Raw genomic sequence first — 22360 nt, 5'->3', positions numbered from 1 at the left:
TAGGAAAAATGGAATTACGTACCGGTAATGTCCTTTTCCAGGAGTCTTTCAGGACAGCCACCTTAGAGAGACACCGGCTCCTCCCCTCTGAGGAAACACCGCCTTCAATTTCATAATTTAAGCATCCTCCTCCCTTCGTTCCTCAGTTCTTCCAGAGTACCTCCGGCCAAACCGGGGAGACACAAGAACACGTCAAACAAATAAACTTTTTAAGTCTTACCTGACGATCTCATGTAATGAGTTCCCGATGATCTGCAACAATTTGGGTGGGAACCGGTGCTGTCCTGAAAGACTCCTGGAAAAGGACATTACCGGTACGTAATTCCATTTTTCCCCAATCGTCTTTCAGGACAGCCACCTTAGAGAGGATAAGCGAGTATATTACCTTAGGGTGGGACTACTGCCTGTAGCACCTTACGACCAAAGGCTTGGTCTTTGGCTGACAGAAGATCCAGTCTATAGTGTCTCACAAACGTAGAAAAACTGGACCACGTTGCAGCTCTACAGATCTGTTCCGGAGACGCACCAGCCCACTCTGCCTGAGAAGTTGCCACGGCCCTGGTTGAGTGTGCTCTAATGCCAGCTGGAGGATCTAATCCCCCTGCCACGTATGCCTGCCCAATGGCTAACCTTAACCATCTAGCTATGGTACGTCTAGAGGCTTTGGAACCCTTCCTGGCCCCTGAAAATAAAACAAAAAGTGAATCTGTCTTTCTGAACTGACTTGTGCAGTCTAAATAATAAAGAACACATCTTCTAACATCTAGTCTGTGAAACATGTGTTCCTGTTCTCTAACTGGATTTGAACAAAATGTAGGTAGCACAATCTCCTGCATCCTGTGGAAACTAGAGGCTACCTTAGGCAAAAAGGCCGGATCTATCTTCAAAACCAGACGATCCGGAAAAACCTGAAAAAAGGGAGCCCTGACAGAAAGGGCTTCGAGTTCACTTACTCTTCTTGCTGTAGTGATCGCCACCAAAAACACCGTTTTGAGAGTGATCAGCTTTAATGAGCAAGATTCTAACGGCTCAAAAGGTTCCCCTGTGAGAACCTGTAAAACTAAAGAAAGATCCCAAACCGGGAAGGGGGAGCTTGAAGCTGGTCTTTGCCTACCTAGGGCCCTGAAGAACCTTACGACCCAAGGATCTGACGCTAGATGTTTCTCTAAAAACACGCTCAAAGCGGAAACCTGAGCTTTTAGTGTTCCAAGCGCTAACCCCTTATCCGCCCCTGCCTGTAGGAACTCTAGAACGGCTATAGGGCTATGCACGTTGAAGGAACCCTCTGAACACCAGCTGTTAAACCGTTTCCATACCTTTAAGTAAATGGACTGGGTTTCCTTTTTCCTACAGTTTAGAAGAGTGGCTACCAACCGGTCTGAGAAGCCCTTGGCTTTTAGCAATTCTTCCTCAGAAGCCACGCTGCCAGGTTCCATCGTCCTACCTGAGGGCAGAACACCGGACCTTGAGACAGGAGATCCTCCTGCACTGGGAGAATCCAGGGGGGTTCTACAGACAGGCCCTTCAAGATCGAGAACCACGGCCTCCTGGGCCAGTGAGGTGCAATTAGAATGAGGGTAGTATTCTCCACTTGAAATTTCCTTAATACTGCTGGAATGAGCACTGGAGGGGGGAAAGCATAGCACCTGGAGAACCCCCAACTCTGTGCTAGTGCGTCCACCGCCAATGCCCCGTCCCCCCTGTTTATGGAGAAGAACGTTGCTACCTTCGCGTTTTCCCTTGCGGCAAAGAGATCTATTGCAGGAATCCCCCATCTCCGGGTGATCATTTCGAATATTTCCTGCTTGAGAACCCAATTGCCTTCTCTCAGAGTTCTCCTGCTGAGAAAATCTGCCACCTGATTTTGTTCTCCCTTCAAGTGGATTGCTGAAAGGGACAGGATATTTGCTTCGGCCCATCTGAGGATGGCTTCCGCTAGGGTCCATAAGGACTTGCTCCTGGTGCCCCCCTGTCTGTTGATGTAAGCTACCACCGAGGAGTTGTCCGACCTTACCCTTACGTGATTCCCCCGGAGCGCCTTCTGAAAGGTTCTGAGAGCTAGGTCTACTGCCCTCAGCTCCCTCCAATTCGAGGATCTCCTCGAGTCCCTCTTTTCCCAAATACCCTGTATTAATTGGGAGTCTAGGTGTGCCCCCCAACCTGAGCTGCTTGCATCGGTCGTGACCACCCTGGAGGTTGGCATGACCCACTCTAGACCTTGGGACAAATTTGCTCCCTTCCTCCACCACCAGAGGGACCTCTTTACCTGATCTGGAATCGAAACCAGAGAATCCAAAGATTCCTGGCTGTGATCCCAAACCTTCAGCACAAATAATTGTAGAGGGCGGTAATGTAACCCTGCCCACTGAACCGCTGGAAGAGCGGATGTCAGCAACCCTAGCGCTGACATGATCTTCCTTATGGAGATCTGGTGGTTGCCCTGAAGAAACAACAGAGCCCTGTCTATCTTTTGAATTTTTTCCAAAGGAAGAAAGACCCTTTGTACTGTTGAGTCCAACTCGTACCCTAGGAAAGTGACCCTCTGGGAAGGGATTAAGTTGGATTTCTCCAGGTTCAGGAGCCAACCCAGGCTTACTAACAGGTTTCTTGTGACCTGTAAATCCTGAATTAATTGTGCTGGGGAAGGGGCAAACAGAAGGAGATCGTCGAGATATGCGATCACCGAGATTCCCCTGAGACGCAGAAATGCCAGAACTTCTGCCATCACTTTGGTGAAGATTCGGGGGGAAGAGGATAGTCCGAAAGGAAGCGCTCTGAACTGAAGGTGTAGTACTTCCATTGGAGTTCTCACTGCCAGTCTGAGAAAACGCTGGTGGGACTCTGCGATTGGAATATGCAGGTATGCATCTTTCAGATCTATTGATGCCATGAAGCAGTTCGGAGGTAGGAGTGCTTTTACTGAGTAAACCGAATCCATCCGAAACCTTCTGTAGGTAACTGAGACATTCAGGGGCTTCAGGTTCAGGATGAGCCTGAACTTTCCCGAAGGCTTGCGAATCACGAAGACGTGAGAGTAGAAGCCTCTGCTTGTCTCTCCTACTGGAACCCGTACTACCACCTCCTGTTCTTCCAACTCCTGAAGAGAGGAAAGAAGGGCAGATGATTTTTCTGCGCATTTTGGCAGCTCGGTGACAAGGAACCTCAGAGGAGGGAGTTCCGAAAACTCCAAATGGTAACCTCCTCTGACGATCCCCAAGACAAACTGATTGGAGGAAATCATTTCCCACTGTGGGAGGAAGGCCCCCAATCTTCCTCCCACCGTGACCCTGTCACTGAGATTTTTTGGGCTGTTCAGGAGGGCGAAAAATTGCTCCCCCGGGGCCCTTGCTTTTGAGTCCCCAACTTTTCTTCTGCTGAACCGTACGGGGTGGTACAACCCTTTTCTGGGGACGAGTCTTTCTTTTGGCTTGTTCCCCAAATTTCCTTTTAACAGGAAAGGCCTTTCTTTTGTCTGCTGTGCGATCTAGCACTGTTTCAAGACCTGGTCCAAACAGTAGATCTCCTGTAAAGGGGATTCCACAAAGTTTAAGTTTGGATGCATTGTCTCCAGGCCAGGTCTTCAACCATAAGGCTCTCCTGGCAGAGTTGGTCAGGGCCAAGGACCTTGCCGACATCCTCACGGATTCCGCCGAAGCGTCCGCTATGTAGGCTATCCCTTTAAGAAGCATGGGAAAGGAGGATAGAATAGTCTCCTTTGCTGTCCCTGCTTCAATGTGTGCGCTAATCTGGGTAAGCCAATACTCCATGTTGCGGGCCACCACCGTGGTTGCCATGGCTGGCTTAAGATTTCCCTGTGACGAATCCCAGGCCTTCTTAAGAAGGTAATCCATTCTTCGATCCATAGGATTAGACAGTACCCCCATATCCTCAAAGGATAGATCAGTGTGTCTGGACACCTGGGAAAAAGCAGCGTCTAGTCTGGGAGATTTATTCCAGACGAGAGTCTCTTCCTCCGAAAAAGGAAACCTACGTCTTAATGCCCCAGAAAAGAAAGGTTTCCTTTCGGGATCCCGCCATTCCTTCTTGATGGTATCGATCAAGACGTTATGCACTGGGAACACCCGCTTCTTTTGTTCCCCCATGCCCTTGTACATCCGATCATGGAGTGACAATGTCTTAGTTTCTTCTTGAATGCCTAAAGTGGTATGAATCGCTCCCAAGAGCTCATCCACATCCTCCAGGGAAAGCTTATACCGCGAGATTCTGCTGGATTCCCCATCCAACATCTCTGCGTCAGACTCCCCCTGGGAGTCTGAAACGACACTGTCAATTTCCTCCTCAGCTTCCTCCCTGGGACCCTCTGAATTCTCTCCCCTTGCAGGAGGAACATCCACAGGGCTGTATGGTACACTCTGCTGCGCTGGTGTAGGAGTGCTCGGAGGCTGGGGCCACTGAAAACTGGAAAAAAAGTTTTGGAAGGACTGAAAGGTACCAGAGAGTTCCTTCATAGAAGCTACCAGATCTGCACCCTGCTCTACTGCCTGTTCCTTAAGTAAATCCTCAATACATTGTTTGCAAATAGCTTTAGACCAAGAGTCTCCCATAGACGTTCTACATGAAGGGCACTTCTTCTTAAAACCATGGGGGGACTTGCTCGTGGCTTTCTGAAAGACACAAAACACAGGAAGGGGCAGCATGAGCCTAAAAAACAGCAACACCAGCGCTACATAGAGGACCACCGGGAGTGCCCCCCCTAGGATCAACCATCACCAGGATCCCAGACACACTACCCTTCCCCCCGACCACCAAGGAGGAACACCAGTGGAGCTACTGGATACAAGTAAGGGAACACCTCCCCAGGTTTCCTCTTACCTTCGAGTGGCTGGTGCTATTATCTCCAGGAGTTTTTGAAGCCTCTGCCTCGGACATTCTCCCGTTGAGGAAGCGTGGTACGAACGCGCCTCTAACAGCTACCTGTGCAACTGTGAAAAGAGAGGCTGCACCAGCCGAACGCTAGGTTCCCTTTCACGTGCCGCGTCCGGAACCGGAAGACGCGGATCGAACGAAGGGGTCCGCCCCCACCGGAACTGACGTCGCCCGCCTACCGGTCCGGCTTCCAGCTCCCAGCCGGCTGCGTACACAGGGGGGCCCTGGACGCCTTCGTTCAGCACCCCACTGGGCGAAACGCAAGGATGAACCTCTCCAAAGACTTCCTGCTTTCCCCAAGCGAAGATTGGAGTGCGTGTAAAGGTCAGTCAAGTATTCAGCTTCCCCAGCCGACTGGACTGTTTGTTCCGTTGAAACCCCCGCGGGTGAACGAACGGACGACCCCATAAACTTCCCGCTTTCCCCAAGCGGAGTTTAGGGTATATGGACAGTACGAACACTTCAGCTCCCCGCTGATAGGACTGTCCTGGACCGACCGATGAACAGTCGGATAGCCGAACGGGGCCAGGGCTCCGCTCGGATGGCTTCAGTTTCACCAACCGAATTTAGCCTTAAGGTTCCTTGGCGATGTCTCCCCGCCGGAGGAAACACCATAACTGAGGAACGAAGGGAGGAGGAGGCTTAAATTATGAAATTGAAGGCGGTGTTTCCTCAGAGGGGAGGAGCCGGTGTCTCTCTAAGGTGGCTGTCCTGAAAGACAATTGGGGAAAAATTGTTATAAAATTGTTATAAACAAACTTTATACTTCCCAGATCCATTCCTCCTGCATCTACATGTACTTACATTTATCCACGTTTACATGTATTTAGCTACAGAACACCAGTCTAAACAATCCTGAGATTCACAAAATTCTTGTTGATGTAAAACCAGCTAAGCAAAAAGCACCTAGATGCAGCTGAACATCTAGGTGTGAATCCAACCATGCTTCCCGAAGCGTTTAGAAATAAGCTCCAAACACACTTAGATGTGTGTATTTTGACACCAATGTGCATAGGTTCTTACAGACATGTGATCATTGCTATCCAAGTAAATCTATTATATCTGTAGGCTTTTTTGCATTTTAGTTAACCAACATGGAATGTGCATGCCTGGCACTAAATGCATAGACTGTGCCAGTTAAAGTCCCATTTAATAAGAGTTTACAAAAGTAGAAGGTCATGTAATCAATTACATTCTCCACATATTACCCAAACTTAAAGAAGTACAGTCAAAGCTTGTTTGGCTGTACTCCTCCTATGGATCAATGGAGTCGGGATCCGCCTGCCCATACACCTCAGGCTCTCAGTGAGCCGCTGAGAGCCAGAGCTGGCCACTCTTGCCTCCTCCACAGCTCAGCGAATCTGTGAGCAAAGAGAGGGCAGAGCAGATACTGGTGACTCCCCCCCCCCCGCCAATATCCCCCCTTTTGCCTTTTAATGAATCAGTATCATATACATATACCCCATCTATTAATTTTCTGTCCACAAATCTCAATGTTGTCCTTGACTGTTTTTATGAATTGAATATATAAATTGAATACATTTTATACCTATTTAGTAATCAAATTAATCTTATCCTGTGCTTATGTATTTATTTATTCTCTTCCCCAAATAAAATCCTATCTATTAAATCATTTTCCCCACTGAGAATGTATTGGTTATGATGCTATATAATCACCAGGAGTCTTTGCTACATATTTGATATTTCCTCTACAACTAGGCCCCAAAAAGAGCGAAAACCCATCTGAGAAGTTCCTTACAGGAGGGGAAAAGGAGCTGAAGCCACCTTTTTATCCATCTCATTCACATTCATGCAACAGGGAGTCGGTTTCTCCAGTGGCCACCATTTTTTAAAGTCTGCTGGAACCCGACAAGCCAATTCTGTCCGTCTTCCACCACTCTATTCACATGTTGATCCAAATGACTTAGATTTGGGGGGTGGGGGGATTCGAACAGTACAATTTTCACTGTTTTGGGCTACATACGGAACAATGTTATTTTGTTTCCAGAACTACTTCTACTTCCAGAAGCACTTCTTTGAGCACGGATAAACCTTTACAATTAGACGAGACAGCCCACACACTGTAAGAACTATTTTTTGTTACACATAATATTTTCAGTGACATTATCAGCCGAGGCAGGAAAATCCTGTATTGCCTTTTTTAGCTTGCACTCATGGTGGCTCCTGAACTTGAGCTGTGGGGTGCTTTAGTTCACTTGGAATCCATACAACTCAGACATGTTTGAAACAAGAAGTTATTAACCTCTAGTAGGTAGCAGAAACTGAGTTACTGCGGAAGCAGAATCCTAAACATCAGATAATAGTTGAAAGTTGTGGCTCATCTTTGGGTTTCAACTGTGAATATAAGAACTAACCCTTTATTCTCATTTGTTAAAACCAGTTCTACAAACAAGCATACTGTAGCTAGTCATAACTATAACTACCAGCAATACAGTATGTTTCATGGGAATATATGTCTAATGGTAGTCATGTTGCTCTATAAACAACAATTATACTTAAGGGTGGCCCTACAAGACCCATTTTAACCCATTCTGAATGTTGCCCTTACTGACTGTTTGAGAACCTGAGCTGTACAGGGCTTCCCTTTAGGATGGGATCGAGTACCCACACAGAAGCAATCATGGTCAGCTCATGTGATGAGTGCAAATCTTTACTTTTATCTGGAAAAATAAAAGTAAGGGTTAAAACCATGTGTGCCAATACACAGCATTAGCCTAACAGACATGGCGAAATAGAAGGTGTATTCCCAGGTACAGTTAGGCTTTGATGTAGGCTTGGAAAGCCACCTTAAAAAACTTCACCCACTATCTAGGAAAAAAAAAACATCCACAAGTCAAAGTTATGATTTGAGGAGATTGGCACAGGAAGCTGGCCATACACTAGAAGTAGCATTACATATTGTTATATGAATGTCTTAGGCACAAAAGTGATTGGTTTAATGCGGCTGAAATTCCATTTAAGTAGCAGGTCTTTAAGGGCTTTCATATGAAATTAGTTCACTGAATGGTGGCAAGCTCAAAAACTGACAGACCATTTTTCAGAACACTCAAACCAACTTCCACTGGGGTATGACCAGCTTTACTCTAACACCCCTTTGACACCAGGGTGTTTTGCAGGCGCTATAGCGTTAGAAATAGCGCCTGCAATCCGCCCTAAAGAAGCTGCACCATTGTTTGTAGTGTGAAAGCCCAGAGGGCTTTCACACTACAGCGGTGTGCTGGTAGGACATCAGAAAAAAGTCCTGCCAGCAGCTTCTTTGGAGCGGTGAAGGAGCGGTGTGTTTACCGCTCCTCCACCGCTGCTCCCCTTTGAAATCAATGGGGCAGCGCTGTAATGCCGCCGGCAAAATTTTGCAGGCGGTTTTAACCCTTTTGCGGCCGCTAGCGGGGTAAAAGCGCCCCGCTAGCGGCCGAAATGTGCCGCAAATCCAGCGGTAAAAATAGCGGCGTTTTACCGCTGACGCAAAGGGCGGTGTGGTGTGAAAGGGGTCTAACAGTAGTTGACAGTTCGATGGATGTGTCCAAACTATAAGGCAGGCCATTGATAAGTCCTTTGTTTTCGTTGACCTAGCAGATTCCCACATCCACACACTAAATATGGTTGGGGGGGAATGCTCCCCCTGAGTTATTGTATTCTGCCAGTGGGAAGAGTCCCCGCTGCTAGAATACATTGACCAGCATTGCTGGCTATAGCTGGTGGCACTGATTAAACAGGGAAAATCTGGCAGACTAGTTGTATAGAAGTCAGTCAAATTTCAATCCATATATGGCAGGCTTAAAAGCGGTTATTTTGACATTGTGTGCATATTGATTTACACTGTACATTAAAAAGTTTATATGAACCCAAAGTCAATAATTCAATACACAGTATATGTTAGGCCATACAGTACATCCATACTCACAAGCTGTCGTAGGATGACAATGCACACTCACCAAGTTTTAAAGCAGCAATGTTGTTGTCATCCTATTCAGCAAACTCCCTCTGAAAACTACAAACCAGTGTGCCAGCCCAGCAGGCTGCGTGCAAATTCAAATCCATCGAGAGCCACCAATCGCCACAAGCAAAATCCTCCACTGCTCTGATTGGCAATGACTCTGGGAAGGAGGACGAGCGGTACAGTCACACTAAAGGGATATGTACCCATGTCTATTGGGTGCTTAAAAATCTGCTAAAGTTGACCAAGCGGTCTGCGGAAAATTCGGGTGTGACTGGGGGTTTAGTTAAGCTTTAATAGTGGGAATTTAAAGAGGGATTCCACCAAAAAAAAAAAAATATATATTAAAAGCCAGCAGCTATAAATACTACAGCTGCTGACTTTTAATAAATGGACACTCACCTGTCCTGGGTTCCAGCGATGCCGGCAGCCGAGGCCGATCAATCGCTCGGCCCTCGGCTGCTGCCGCCACCATTCTAGGTGAGGGAATCAGGAAGTGAAGCGAATCGGCTTCACTTCCCGGTTCCCTACTGCGCATGCGCGAGTCACGCAGCGCAATAGGAATTCTCCGCGCTGTCTCTGAGATCCGTGTGTGTCCCAGCAGACAGCGCGGCCGGACAGGAAATGGCGTAGACTCCCACGGGAGTCTATGCCCGGAAGTGGGTGTAAATACCTGTCTTTGACAGGTATCTCCACCCCCCTCCCCCCTGAAAGGTGCCAATTGTGACACCGGAGGGGGGGAGGGTTCCGATCAGCGGAGGTTCCACTTTAGGTTGGAACCCCGCTTTAATATCATGTTATTACAGATAATATGAATAACATAAATAAAATTTGCACTGAATAGTATTCACTGAATACAGTCATTCATGCATCCTTACGGAATCCTATTACTAACAGCATATACAGTAGTATAGTAGCAACAAAAGTTTGTTAAATTATAAAAAGCACAATACTATGAATTGTATAGTCCACATCCCATATATTTATACAGTATATGTTAAATGTCACAGTTTTGAATTATGAAATTAAAAAATATAGTAATATTGACTTACAGTGGCACCAGCCCAAGTGACAGCACCAATGGAGTCTAAAGCACTTGCCATGACTGTGGGTGGCACAGATGGATAGTCCGTCACAAGGCTTGAAATCTGGTCTTCCGGCACAGCTCCTGGCCAGAGCTTGGGCTTCATCCACCTTATCATTCTTCAGGCACTTTTGGGCAGCTGTGGCTGTCATCTCTGCCTGAAAGCCTGATCTGCAGGCAAGGAGAGATGTGCCGCTTTCAGGATGAAGAGACGGTTCCTGCAACTGAATTATAAAGCTGCTTTAGTAAAATGTGCCAAAAACAATGTGAAAAATCACACCATTGTATGTTACAGGCTCACAAGATATCAATTACACATGGATTAACATTGGATATTAAACCCACACCCAATAGATAGCTGCCGCTGACACATTTTTATTCTGGCTGTTAATAAAAGGAGTTAAACTACAAACACCCCCTCTGGCAATACTTGAGCAGAGACTACTAGATGCCTTTTTGAAGACACTTTGCTGCTTTAGAATCTTATTAGGAAAGAAGGTGCAAGTCAGCATTGTGATACTGAACCGAATAAGGAGTCGATTCTTTGATTTGTAAGTGATGTGACTTGCACACAGACAGCTATGTGACAGAATAAAATGGGCAAAAAGCAAAAGGAAGTTTTCAGGACCTAAGAATGAATTAATGGCTTCTAGTCAACGGTATTTTAGGCATACGCACTAGCATTCATAGTACAGCTACTGAATGTATGTATATATTATATATCTCAGTTGTTAAAGGTTTAGTTAGCTCTTATGTTTAAAGAGTTTTTCTGCTATCAGTTATGTGTGGACCATTCGTTGAAGCATCTGTGTGTAGCGTTTCCATAGACACTACCCACTGCACCAGCACTTTCAAGAGGGCTAGAAATATCACTTTTGCTTCCAAAAAAAAAAAAATTATATATATATATATATATATATATATATATATATATATATATATATATATATATATATATATATATATATATATATATCTTACCAACCCTACCTAGCTTTCCAATTCCATGTAATTTTAGGGAGATGGCTGGGGCATTTGCTAGAATTAATTCTGGCAAATCTTCCTGCCGACAGTACGCATATATGCAGCCTCAGTGAACTGGGCTTTTTATTGTGGGGCTGGAAATATGCGTATCTGTCTTTGTGCTGGGAGCCCTGGGTCCCGTACTAATGATTGGAACCTGAGAACCCTGGGGTTCTGGGTCGCCTGATTGGCTATCACAGTGATCGATTACTGTGCAGCTCGCCCCTGTGTTTTCTTTCTCTCTGAATGGAGGAAGAGATTCATTATTTCTTTCTCCCAGCAAGGAGAGAGAGAGAAATAAACAACTGTGTGAAAAAATAAAGAAATTAAGAAAGAATACCTAGATTAAGATTTGATCTAGGTCAGCTCCAGGGTTAGTGTTTGGGTCAAATAAGGGTCAAAAAAGTCAAGGTCAGTATATTTTTTCAAAAAAGCATTTTTTTAATTAGTATTAGTATGTTTTAGGTAGGATTAAAAAAAGCAAAATACGCACTGTTTCTGGGCTGTACAAACAACTAACATACACATATGTGATATCGCTGCGATCATCAGGAACATAGGGAATTTTAGTTTATTTCTGATGGTTATGGTAGTAGCAAGAAATGTGCAGCTAAATATATAAAATTATGATTTTCTTTACTATTTGGGTCAGTTTTTCTTAAAAAAAAAAAAAAACACAAAAAAAAAAAAAAAAATCTGAAAATATTTATGATCATTTGTCATCAAATTAAAGCCCACCTGGATGTATAAAGTAGTTATAGCCATAAGCTTGAATAATTACCTGCTAAATCCATTTGGCAATAGTGGATTTTGATGCTGCCTGTCCCTTCCTAGGACCTTTAGGCAACACAAACAAAACATCTGTTTCTTGAATCTGAGCAGTCGCCTTCAAATAGATCTTGACTGCTCTCACTACATCCAAAGAGTGTAGTGACTTTTCTTCCTTAGAACAGGGTTCTGTAAAAAATAAAGGTAAAACAATATCCTGGTTTAGGTGAAAACCTGAAACCACCTTTGGCAGAAACCTAGGATGAGGACGCAATACTACTCTATCCTTGTGAACGATTAAATATGGCTCTTTACAAGAAAGAGTCACCAACTCGGATACCCTTCTTGCAGAACAAATTACTACCAGAAAAACTAGCTTCCTTGTCAAAAGGACCAAAGGAATATGTTGTATCGGCTCAAAAGGCTGTTTCTATAAATGCGGACAGAACTAAATTCAAGTCCCAAGGGTTCAAAGGTGCCCTAACTGGTGGATTAAGCCACCCTTCCCCCAGTATAAAGCTTTGGATCAAAGAATGCAAAGCAAGCAGATGCTGAAACAATACTGATAAAGCTGAGACCTGGCCCTTGATAGTACTCAAGGCCAATCTAATTTCTAGCTCCATTTGCAGAAAGGTAAGAATTCCACCTTTGGCATACTTCCTAGGATGCCAACCCCTGGATTCATACCAAGAAACATACAGTAGGTGACCGCGATATTGTGTCAATCTCGCCACTTCCAGCGGCGAGATTGACACCCTATGAGCTCCGTCGCGGGAGCCAGCGCCGAGCTGGCTCGCATCAGGAAAGGAAAAATGTTTATTTTCCTTTCCCGATAAGCGACAAGCATCGCTGGCCGGGTTGACACTGGTGCGGGGATCCAAATTGGATTCCCGCCAATACCAGGCACTGTGTTTGGTATGAATCCTAAGGGAGAACTCCACGCCAAATGTAACAAAAAAAAAAAAAAAAAAAAACACAACGGCGTGGGTTCCCCCTTGGGAGGCATACCAGGCCCTTAGGTCCGGTAGGGATTTTAAGGGCAATCCCCTTCGCCGAAAAAAACGGCGTGGGGTCCCCCCCCCCCAAAATCCATACCAGATCCCTATCCGAGCAAGCAGCCTGGCCGGCCAGGAAAGGGGGTGGGGATGAGCGAGCGCCCCCTCCCCTCCTGAGCCGTACCCCCACCCCAAAGCACCTTGTCCCCATGTTGATGAGGACAAGGGCCTCTTCCCGACAACCCTGGCCATTGGTTGTCGGGGTTTGCGGGCGGGAGGCTTATCGGAATCCGGGAGCCCACTTTAATAAGACGAAAGACCCCCGGAGCTGTGCAATAAACTATTTTAACCCTTGCGTGTTGTGTTTTTTTGTACATTTTTTTCACAGGTGAATGGGTAGGGGTACATTGTACACCATACTCATTCACATAGGGTGGGGGGTGGGATCCGGGGGCCCCCTTATTAAAGGGGGCTTCCGGATTCCGATAAGCCCCCGGCCCGCAGACCCCGACAACCAAACGGCCAGGGTTGTCGGGAAGAGGCCTTTGTCCTCATCAACATGGGGACAAGGTGCTTTGGGGTGTGGGGCCCCCCTTCCCCAAGGCACCCCCCATGTTGAGGGCACGCGGCCTGGTACGGCTCGGGGGGGGGGGGCGCTTGCTCGTCCCCACCCCCTTTCCTGGCCGGCCGGGCTGCTTGCTCGGTTAGGGGTCTGGTATGGATTTTGGGGGGGACCCCACACCGTTTTTTCCGGCGAAGGGGATTCCTCTTAAAATCCCTACCGGACCTAAGGGCCTGGTATGCCCCCGAAAAGGCATGCGGGCTTCACGAGTGAGGCGAAATTATCGCCTCGCTCTGGCTGCTATAGGAAATTTTCCTATTGCAGCCAGCGCAACGGTATCACGCTGGTTAGAGGAGCCTGTCGCCGGGAAACACAATATCGGTGGCACCTACTGTATGCCTTCCAGACTCTATAATAAATGACTCTGGAAGCTGGCTTCTTTGCATTAATCAAGGTAGGTATCACCGAGCCTGAAAACCAACGATTCCTTAGAATGTGAGTTTCAATAGCCAAACGGTTAAATTTAGCATTTGTAAAGTAGGACCATGAGGCCCCTACTACCATCTTTACTATTTCTACATACCAAGATCTTCTGGGCCACGCTGGGGCCACAAGGACTACCAACTTCCTTTCCCACTTGATCCTGAGAAGAAGTCAAGGTAGCAGCAGTATAGGGGGGAATGCATAAATCAGTGAGAACCAATCCCACAAGTTCATCAATACATCTGTTCCGCATGCGAGTGGATCCCTTGTTCTTGACACAAAAGTTGTCTTGTCCTGACTTTGTTGTTGAACCTGGACGCAAACAAATCTACACCCGGGATCCCCCATCTTTGGCATATAGCCAGGAAGACGTCGGGGGGGAAATGGCCATTCCAACGGGAACAACTGCTGGCGACTTAAGCATTCTGCCTGCCAGTTCTCTACCCCGGAATGAAGATTGCCGAAATGCACGGCACATGTTTTCTGCCCAGGTTAGGATATGGTTTACCTCTCCCTGGTCTGCCTGACTTCTAGTGCCCCCTTGGTGATTGATATAAGCCACTGCTGTGGCATTGTCGGATTGAATCCTAACAGGAGAATTCTGCAACCTGAATGTCCAGGCCCTTAGGGCTAGACGCTCTGCCCGAATTTCTAGAATGTTGATGAGCAAGGTCCTTTCGGTTCTGGACCATTTCCCTTGGACAGACGCTTCTTCCAGGACTGCGCCCCAACCTCAAAGGCTGGCATCTGTTGTTACCACCTTCCAGGTAACCAGTAAGAAGGATTTTCCCTTCTGCAGATTCTCAGATATCCTCCACCAACTGAGGCTCTGGTGCACTTTTGGCGACAAATGCATTGGAAAATCTAGTGCCTGAATCTTCTTGTTCCAGGCCGATAGGATACTGTTTTGCAGCAGTCTCGAATGAAACTGAGCATAGGGAACCGCTTGGAATGAAGCCACCATCTTCCCCAACAACCTCATACAAAGGCGAATGGAAGGACCCTTCTTTGCCCTGACCCCTTGGACCAGCTCCTTTATGGCGCTGATCTTTGCCTGGGGTAAAAACATCTTCTTCTGGGCTGTATCTATGACCAGACCCAAGTACTCTAATCTTCTTTATGGTTTTAAAGAAGATTTCTCTAGGTTGATGACCCAATCCAGGTATTCCAGGTAGTTGACTATGGTGACCACGTTTTGGTCCAAGCGGACTACCGTCCGGTCTATTAAGAGCAGGTCGTCCAGGTATGCTATTATTGTTATACCCTGAGTTCTTAATCTGGCCAGGGGAAGGGCCAGAAGTTTTGTAAACACCAAAGGTGCAGTAGTTAGACCGAAAGGCAAGGCTACAAACTGAAAATGAAGTCCTTCTACTTCGAAACACAGGTATGCATCCTTGATGTCGATTGATGCCAGAAGCTCTCCCCCTTGTAGGATGAAGACTACTGATCGGATTGATTCCATGCAAAAAAGAGCTAATCTTCAGGAACCAGTTTAGATCTTTGAGATCTGGAATGGGTCCGACATCCCCATTTGGTTTTAGTACCGTGAAGAGGGTTGAATAAAACCCTGACCCCTGCTCTTCCATAGGAACCACCATGATCACCTTTTGCGACAAAAGTCAGTCTAACGCTAGAAAGAGACTTCTTTTTCTTTGGATCTTTGGGGACATTTGACCTGAGGAAATGAGGAGACTGGAATTCTCGGAACTCTAGTTTGTACCATAGAGCTACTGTGGAGACCACCCATCTGTCCTGAAATTCTTCGTGCCAGACCTTTGAGAACTGCAGAAGTCTTCACCCCCACTCAAACGAGCGGATGCCCCCCTTCATAAAGAGGCCTTCACGTTCTGTCTTGCAGACTTCTTTTGTCCCTGGGGTTGACCCTGAGGTTTTCCTCTTGAACCTGACGGTGGAGGCCGTGTGACTGCCTGGAGGCTGATGCCCATGGCACTGGAGAAAGAGCCCGTTTAAATGAGGGACGAATGAGGGACGTTTACTCTTTTTTCTTAACTGCCAAAAGGGTACTTTTCGCACTTGATATTTTTTGGATATATTTGTCCAATTCCTCCCCAAACAGCTTTTCACCATGAAAAAGAAAACCAGTCAGGAGCTTTTTGCATGGTGTTTGGGCTGAACCACTTTTTAACCATATGTACCAACCTAAGCGTAAGGCAAGTGGTTTGAAGAATGGAATCTCTGATTGCGTAAATTGCAAAGCACAAAGGTGCTGGGAGGTCAGCTAATCCCTGGGCCTGCTGTTCGGGGAACACCTTGAGTAACTGTTTCAAATGGTCTCTCAAGGACTGACGTACCCCCATTGCCACCACTGAACCTACCAGGGTGAAAATGTTTCTTTTTAACAGGAATTCCAATTTTTTTATCAGTTGGATCCCTAAGCATTTTCGCATTGTCAACCGGACAATTCAAACTTTTATTCACAGAGGATATAGCAACGACAATTTCTGGTATACTCCACATCTTAGTAAGTTTTTCTTTTAGGAGGGAAAAAAAGTGCTTATCTGGGCGATTCCACTCAGAATACATAAGCTTTTCTAGTAATGAATGGAAAGGAAAGGCACGCAAGGCTTTTGGAGGCTTTAGTAAACCCAAACAGGAAGTGGGCTCTTCAACTGACTCCGTTAAAGGTAGCTTAAATGTGGCACGGACCATTTCAGCAAGAAAATGAACCAGCAACTTCTCAGCATGTGAAGCTGAAGAAGGTCCATCCCCACTTGATTCCTCGGAAGAGGAATCAACAGCCTGTTCACAGTCCCTTGAGGGGGATTCATCTCCCACAGTTCCTCCGTTTGAGGATCCTGGGTGGTAGAAGGGGACCTAATGCATTTTCTTCCACTCTGTGAAGATGTGATTAAAGCCACTAATCTTTCCTCTAAACCCCTCATAGCTGAGGAGAAAACCTGCTCAGTTATATATACAGGGGCTGAAGTGTCGGAAGCAAGTGCGGTCCCTGATGACCCCAATGGCTCACTCTGACCAGCCTCCTTAGATTGGGATGGTGTTGCAGAGGGAGGGTCCTTAGGACCTGAGGGTGACCCCTTTGTGTCCTTAGTCTTTGTGGCATTTGAACCACCTCCTCTGGTCATAGGTCTGAGCACAAACGTAGAGGTACCACCAAAAAAATGCACCCACTGCTGAGCAATAGTCCAGCAACTGCCGCTGCCATTAAGCTCAGCCTGATGCTTAAAGTAAAAGGTGGCTGGGAATGCCTGTGTCACCCACTCACATGCCACCCATTCTCTCTGTGTCCCTCCTAGCTGTATGCACCTGAAAAAGGCGCATTTTATAGTTATACAGCCTGTGTTGTGGACACTAAATCGCATCAACACCGCCAAGCCCCGCCCTCTTCCTCCAACCACCCATAGCGCCCCCCCTTATTTATTTTAAAATATAACGTTTTACCGCGCAGGATGGCTCTGATCCTGACCTGAACTGCATGGAGGAGGACTGGGGCTGGAGGAGAGCTGCAGAAAGGAACCGCCATAATGGCGGCTGGAGCAGCGTGGCACACCAATGTCTAATGCTATGCTCCTTCTGCCTGGAGGAAAGCCATCCAGGTGGGGGGACATTCCTAGGAGAAGAAAACCCCCCTTTCCTACGACTTTACCTGGAGCCTGGGCCGGAGGAAGCATGTAGCTTGAGACACAGAGAGAGACTGACAAGCATGGAACAGGTACATGTTCTTGACAGCCCCCGGTGGTGACTTTAAAGTAAAGTAGAAACTCCACAAGAATTAGAAAAATTCCCCTTACCTTAGCAGAGGATACTGGGACTGTGACATCATAATGGGCGGGGACATCATCCGGTGATGTCCCTATATAAGTCGCCGCGCGCCGCGTCCCTGCCATTGTGAGCGGAGGCAGCGACGAGGCAACATCTGAAGAGAAGAAGAAAAGAACAGAAGACCGGGCCACCGCTTGTAAAAGAGCTAGAAGAAGGCGCGGTGGCCCGGCAAGAAGAACTGAAGAGGGGGACAAGACCCCCAAAGTCGGAAGAGGGCGGCGGCGGCGAAGAAGAAAGCCGGGCTCCTCCGCTAGCAAAAGAGCTAGCAGAAGATAGCGGAGGAGTCCGGCGAGAAGACCCCTGAAGACGGACAGAAGACCCCCGGAGCTGTGCAATAAACTATTTTAACCCTTGTGTGTTGTGTTTTTTTTTACTTTTTTTTTTTTTACAGGTGAATGGGTAGGGGTACATTGTACCCCATACTCATTCACATAGGGTGGGGGGCCGCTATTATTAAAGGGGGCTCACAGATTCCGATAAGCCCCCTGCCCGCAGACCCCGACAACCAACGCCCAGGGTTGTCGGGAAGAGGCCTTTGTCCTCATCAACATGGGGACAGGGTGCTTTGGGGTGGGGGGGCGCACGGGCCCCCCCTTTCCCAAAGCACCCCCCTTGTTGAGGGCATGCGGCCTGGTACGGCTCAGGAGGGGGGGGCTCGCTCATCCCCACCCCCTTTCCTGGCCGGCCGGGTAGCGTGCTCGGATAAGGGTCTGATATGGACCTAGGGGGGACCCCCATGACGATTTTTCGGAGGTGTTTTTTTCATGGACCTCCCCATGGACTTTATTACAATCCTTTCATGCCTCAGTAATTACCCCTATTTTTCCCACCCATGATGCACATCATACTTGTGTGCTTATACTAGGCTTGATGCAAGCACCTACTCATCTATGTGTTGCTATTTGCCTTTAGTAAATCAACCTCAATGTTCAATTGTAAGATGTTTCAATTAAATTATTTTAAATTATCATTACTTTCTGGACACACCTCGGATAAACCTGCATCAATTGGGGGAAACCCATATCCAATTCGCATAGGTGGGAACCCAGCCTCAAAGTGGAATGATGTAAACATTGGGGAAGGCCGTGGCTGCCCTTCTCAGGCATGCACCTGAGGGAGAAAGAGTATTTTAGTTTAGCTCAGGAGGGCTAGACAAGGTGAGTAAGGCTTCATGTACACTACAGCTCCTAAACTCAAGTTTAGAAGCTTTTAGAGGGTTTTTTTGCCAAAGCTCCTAAACTCAACTCCATAAAAGCCTATGTACACATAGGCTTTTACCAGAGTTTACGAGCTGTTGCGGTTAGGTGAGCTTCAACTTCCTTCTCCTTAATGAAGAACCTCGTTCAGGATATGAACGTTTAACCGCCAGCAGCGGGAAACCGCAAACTGTGGCAAATTGCGCCGTGTTTTGCATTTTACCACGGTCGAAGTAGGCTATGTGTACATGAATAAAAATAAACAGTAGCACTAGGTTGATGTGAATAGGTGGATGACAACTTAAAAACCCAAGAGTAATAAAAGTCCATAAAGTCCATATTCAATCAGCACTTGGAGGCAGCTCCCTTAGAGTGAAGCAGTAATCTCTGTAAGTAGAAAGCAGGAATAGAGGGGCGCCAGACTAAGTGCAGTATTAAAATCGTTGGTTTAATGATATAAAAACAGAATGGCAACTCACAAAGTAAAATTATTGTTTTGGGCATGTGAACTGGTACTTGTCAGCCCTGGCGTCTCTCCAAGCCGTCCTGGTAGCCGTGGCAGCCTCGATTCCAGGCTGTGTTGCGATGGGAACAAGGAAACTGCTGAACACCGCCGTAACCTGTAACACCGCTCTAACCAGCAAGGACAGCAAGATGGCGCCTGACCGGGCGCGACATTCCAGGAAGGGAGTGCTTGGCGTACTGACATAGAAAACGGTAATGCATTTATGTGTACATGAAGCCTAAGTATGGTTTGTCTGGCAAAATGTTTACCCTTTTATAGAAATATAGGCCTCAGGCATTTGCTTTGAACCCTTGGCAGTAGAAAAGCTGCTTAAAAACGCACCTAACTCCGCATACTGCACACGTGTTTAGGCGCATCAAGCATTTGATTGTTAGCGAATTCCTTTGGCTAGAATATTAATTTATTCTGCCCATTGGAATGCATTAATGCTCAACATGCATGTTGTACAGAACCATCCGAAGGGTGGAAGAGGGAAGCAAGTTACTGCGGTAACTCATTCACCTGTGTGTACATTTTAGCTTGAGCAATTGAGCTCCATAAAGAGCAGGAAAGGTGCAAATGGGGGTATGGAAAACAGGCAAAAGGAGTCCAGAGCTCCACCTGCAGTACACATAGAATAATACAAAATATTAATAAGCAACAATATTTACCAGGGTTGTTTTTTTAAGTCCTGACGAGAACAAAAGAAAATATGCAATGTCACTTTACATTCGCTTGAGTGAAATTTTTATATTCAATAGCCTTTTGGTTTTAAAGTATTCCACAGACAATGTAAATATGTGAGGTACAGAAAGGGTCTTTTTTTTTTTTTTTTTTTTATAACATTGAAAACTAAAGTGTACCAATTACTTTTTTATAAATAATTGATAAGACGACTTTATAAATGGATGCGTTATTCTTAAAGTGTTTGTAAAGCCTCGTTTTTTTTCCTATAAAAATAACAAATACAGTAGTACCTTGGATTACGAGCATAATCCGCTCCAGAAGAATGCTTGTAATCCAAAGCACTCGTATATCAAAGCGAGTTTTCCCATAGGAATCAATGGAAACTCAGATAATTTGTTCAGCGTCACTGCTAGTGTATGCAGCACTGCATGTGGCCAGTGGTGTGGGGGGGGGGGGGGGGGGCGCCAGAGACACTTGGGAACAGATTGTTTCCAGGTGACGCCGAGCGTCACCGGCGCCCCCGCATCTCCGGCCACATGTGGTACTGCACACCCCAGAAGCTTGAATCCTGCTGGTCTTGCGAGACAACGCTCACAATTCGAGTCAGGATGTAAAAAAACATGAAAAAAAGCTTGTACTGCGAAACGCATGTAAACAGCGTTACTCGCAATCCAAGGTTTTACTGTATATTGTACTTACCTGCTCTGTTGCAGCGGATTTGCACAGAGCAGCCCCGATCTTCCTCTTCTTGGGTCCCACTTCTGTGATCCTGGCCCCTCCCACATATTCAGTGCCCCCACAGCAAGCAGCTTTCTTCAGGGGGCACTCAAGCCGAGTCACAGCTCCCCGTGTCCATTCAGACATGGAGCCCCAGCCCAGCCCCTCTCTTTCCTGATTGAGAGCTGCGGGAGCCAATGGTGCCACTGCTGAGTGTCAGCCAATCTTGGATGGCGGAGACACTCGTGGACATCACTGGACAGAGAGGGATCTCAGGTAAGTGTTAGGGGGTGCACACTGAAGGCTTTTTATCTTAATACATAGAATGCATTAAGAAAAGAAAAAAACTTCTGCCCTTAAAACCCTCTAAAAAGCTGAGGTCTATTTATGTACAGTAATATTTTTTCAGATTCTTAATATTTCCTTTTCCGTCAACACATGCAAACCTATACCAGAATGGATGCTCACAAATGTGGTATTAATGAAGAGGCAAACATTTTTATTTAACACTTTTTACTAGCAAACTGGAGTATTACATTTGGGGCAAAATGTGAATAGCTTTAAAGCTCATATCTATACAGAACTGGTAACTAGTTAGGGGGGAAATTGAGCAAGCTTTGCATCTTTTCTATTGGCAAACAATACAAATAACTTGATGAAATGCCACAAAAAAAATCACCTTATTGCTATAAAATTGTGCTTTCCCGAAGCAGAAGTGTTGCCTTCAAATTGTAGTATAAACAACTTCAGACAATTTTCCTACTAGATAGTAACTTCTATGTAATCAGCTGTACGGATCTACTCCCAAGAGACACATCACATTACAGAAATGCAGATGCAGCCTCAGGGATTGTTCCCTCTTCTGTGTTGTGACTGTGAAGGTTACAGGCATTTGCTGGATCATGGACACAGCTGGCCTTTGTAGAATGGATCTACGTGGCAGCTGAGACCAGACACAAGGGTCCATTTCCAGTATATCCATTTATTTATACAGCACCAGCAAATTTCTCTGTGCTTTGCAGAAAACATAGACCCCAGAGGACAGGGGTCTAGTGATACATTTTTACAAAAATATTTCTAACACATTTGGATTGACTTGGAAAAAGTGTGTAAATTATGGGTGAAAGTTTTGTGAATCTTGAAAAACATTTACTGATAAACAGACTGTTCAATTTTCCCTAATACCATCATACAGCAACTGATATATAAATACACTTGGGGCAGTTTGGATGGAAGACAGTAAAGCTCCATATGCACACTGGGCTTAAAAAAAACCTCATAAAAAATGTTTTATTTTCTGCCTCTAAACGTTAAACTCAAAATACGACTTAATGTCCTACTGTGCATGGAAACATAGGAATACATTTATAAAAGGTTGTAAACTTATTTTTTTTTTTAAATTAACAAACATGTTATATTTACTTCCACTGTGCAGTTCATTTTGCACAGAGTGACCCGATCCTCATCTTCTGAGGTCCCATGGCAGCACTGGTGGCTGCTCCTCGCATTGGATGTCCACGTTGGAGAAGCGCTCTCCTTGGTGAACAGCCACGCCGGCGCGCTCCCGAGTTCCGCATCTGTGTCCATTCACACAGAATGCAGGACTCGGTCCCGCCCCCAGGCGCCACATCATTGGAATTGACAGCAGCGGAAGGCAATGGCTGCGTTGCTATCAATCTATCCATTCAGGACACGAG

General features: G+C 46.2%; 1 protein-coding gene across 1 annotated transcript in view; it reads right to left on the bottom strand.

Annotated features, from left to right (window-relative positions):
* Positions 1-22360, bottom strand: part of CUNH3orf70 (chromosome unknown C3orf70 homolog) — a 159889-nt gene that overhangs the window by 121685 nt on the left and 15844 nt on the right. The window contains exon 2 of the mRNA XM_077448448.1: positions 9895-10150. Within this exon, the coding sequence (XP_077304574.1) occupies positions 9895-10078 (184 nt within the window). The 5' untranslated portion in view covers positions 10079-10150. The remainder of the gene's footprint in view (positions 1-9894; positions 10151-22360) is intronic.

This window comes from Lithobates pipiens, unplaced genomic scaffold (genome assembly GCF_037356315.1).
Source record: "Lithobates pipiens isolate NorthernLeopardFrog02 unplaced genomic scaffold, aLitPip1_a1.2 Scaffold_22, whole genome shotgun sequence".
Taxonomy (NCBI): domain Eukaryota; kingdom Metazoa; phylum Chordata; class Amphibia; order Anura; family Ranidae; genus Lithobates; species Lithobates pipiens.
Note: the sequence above shows the minus strand (reverse complement) of the source record. Positions and strands in the feature narration are given on the sequence as shown.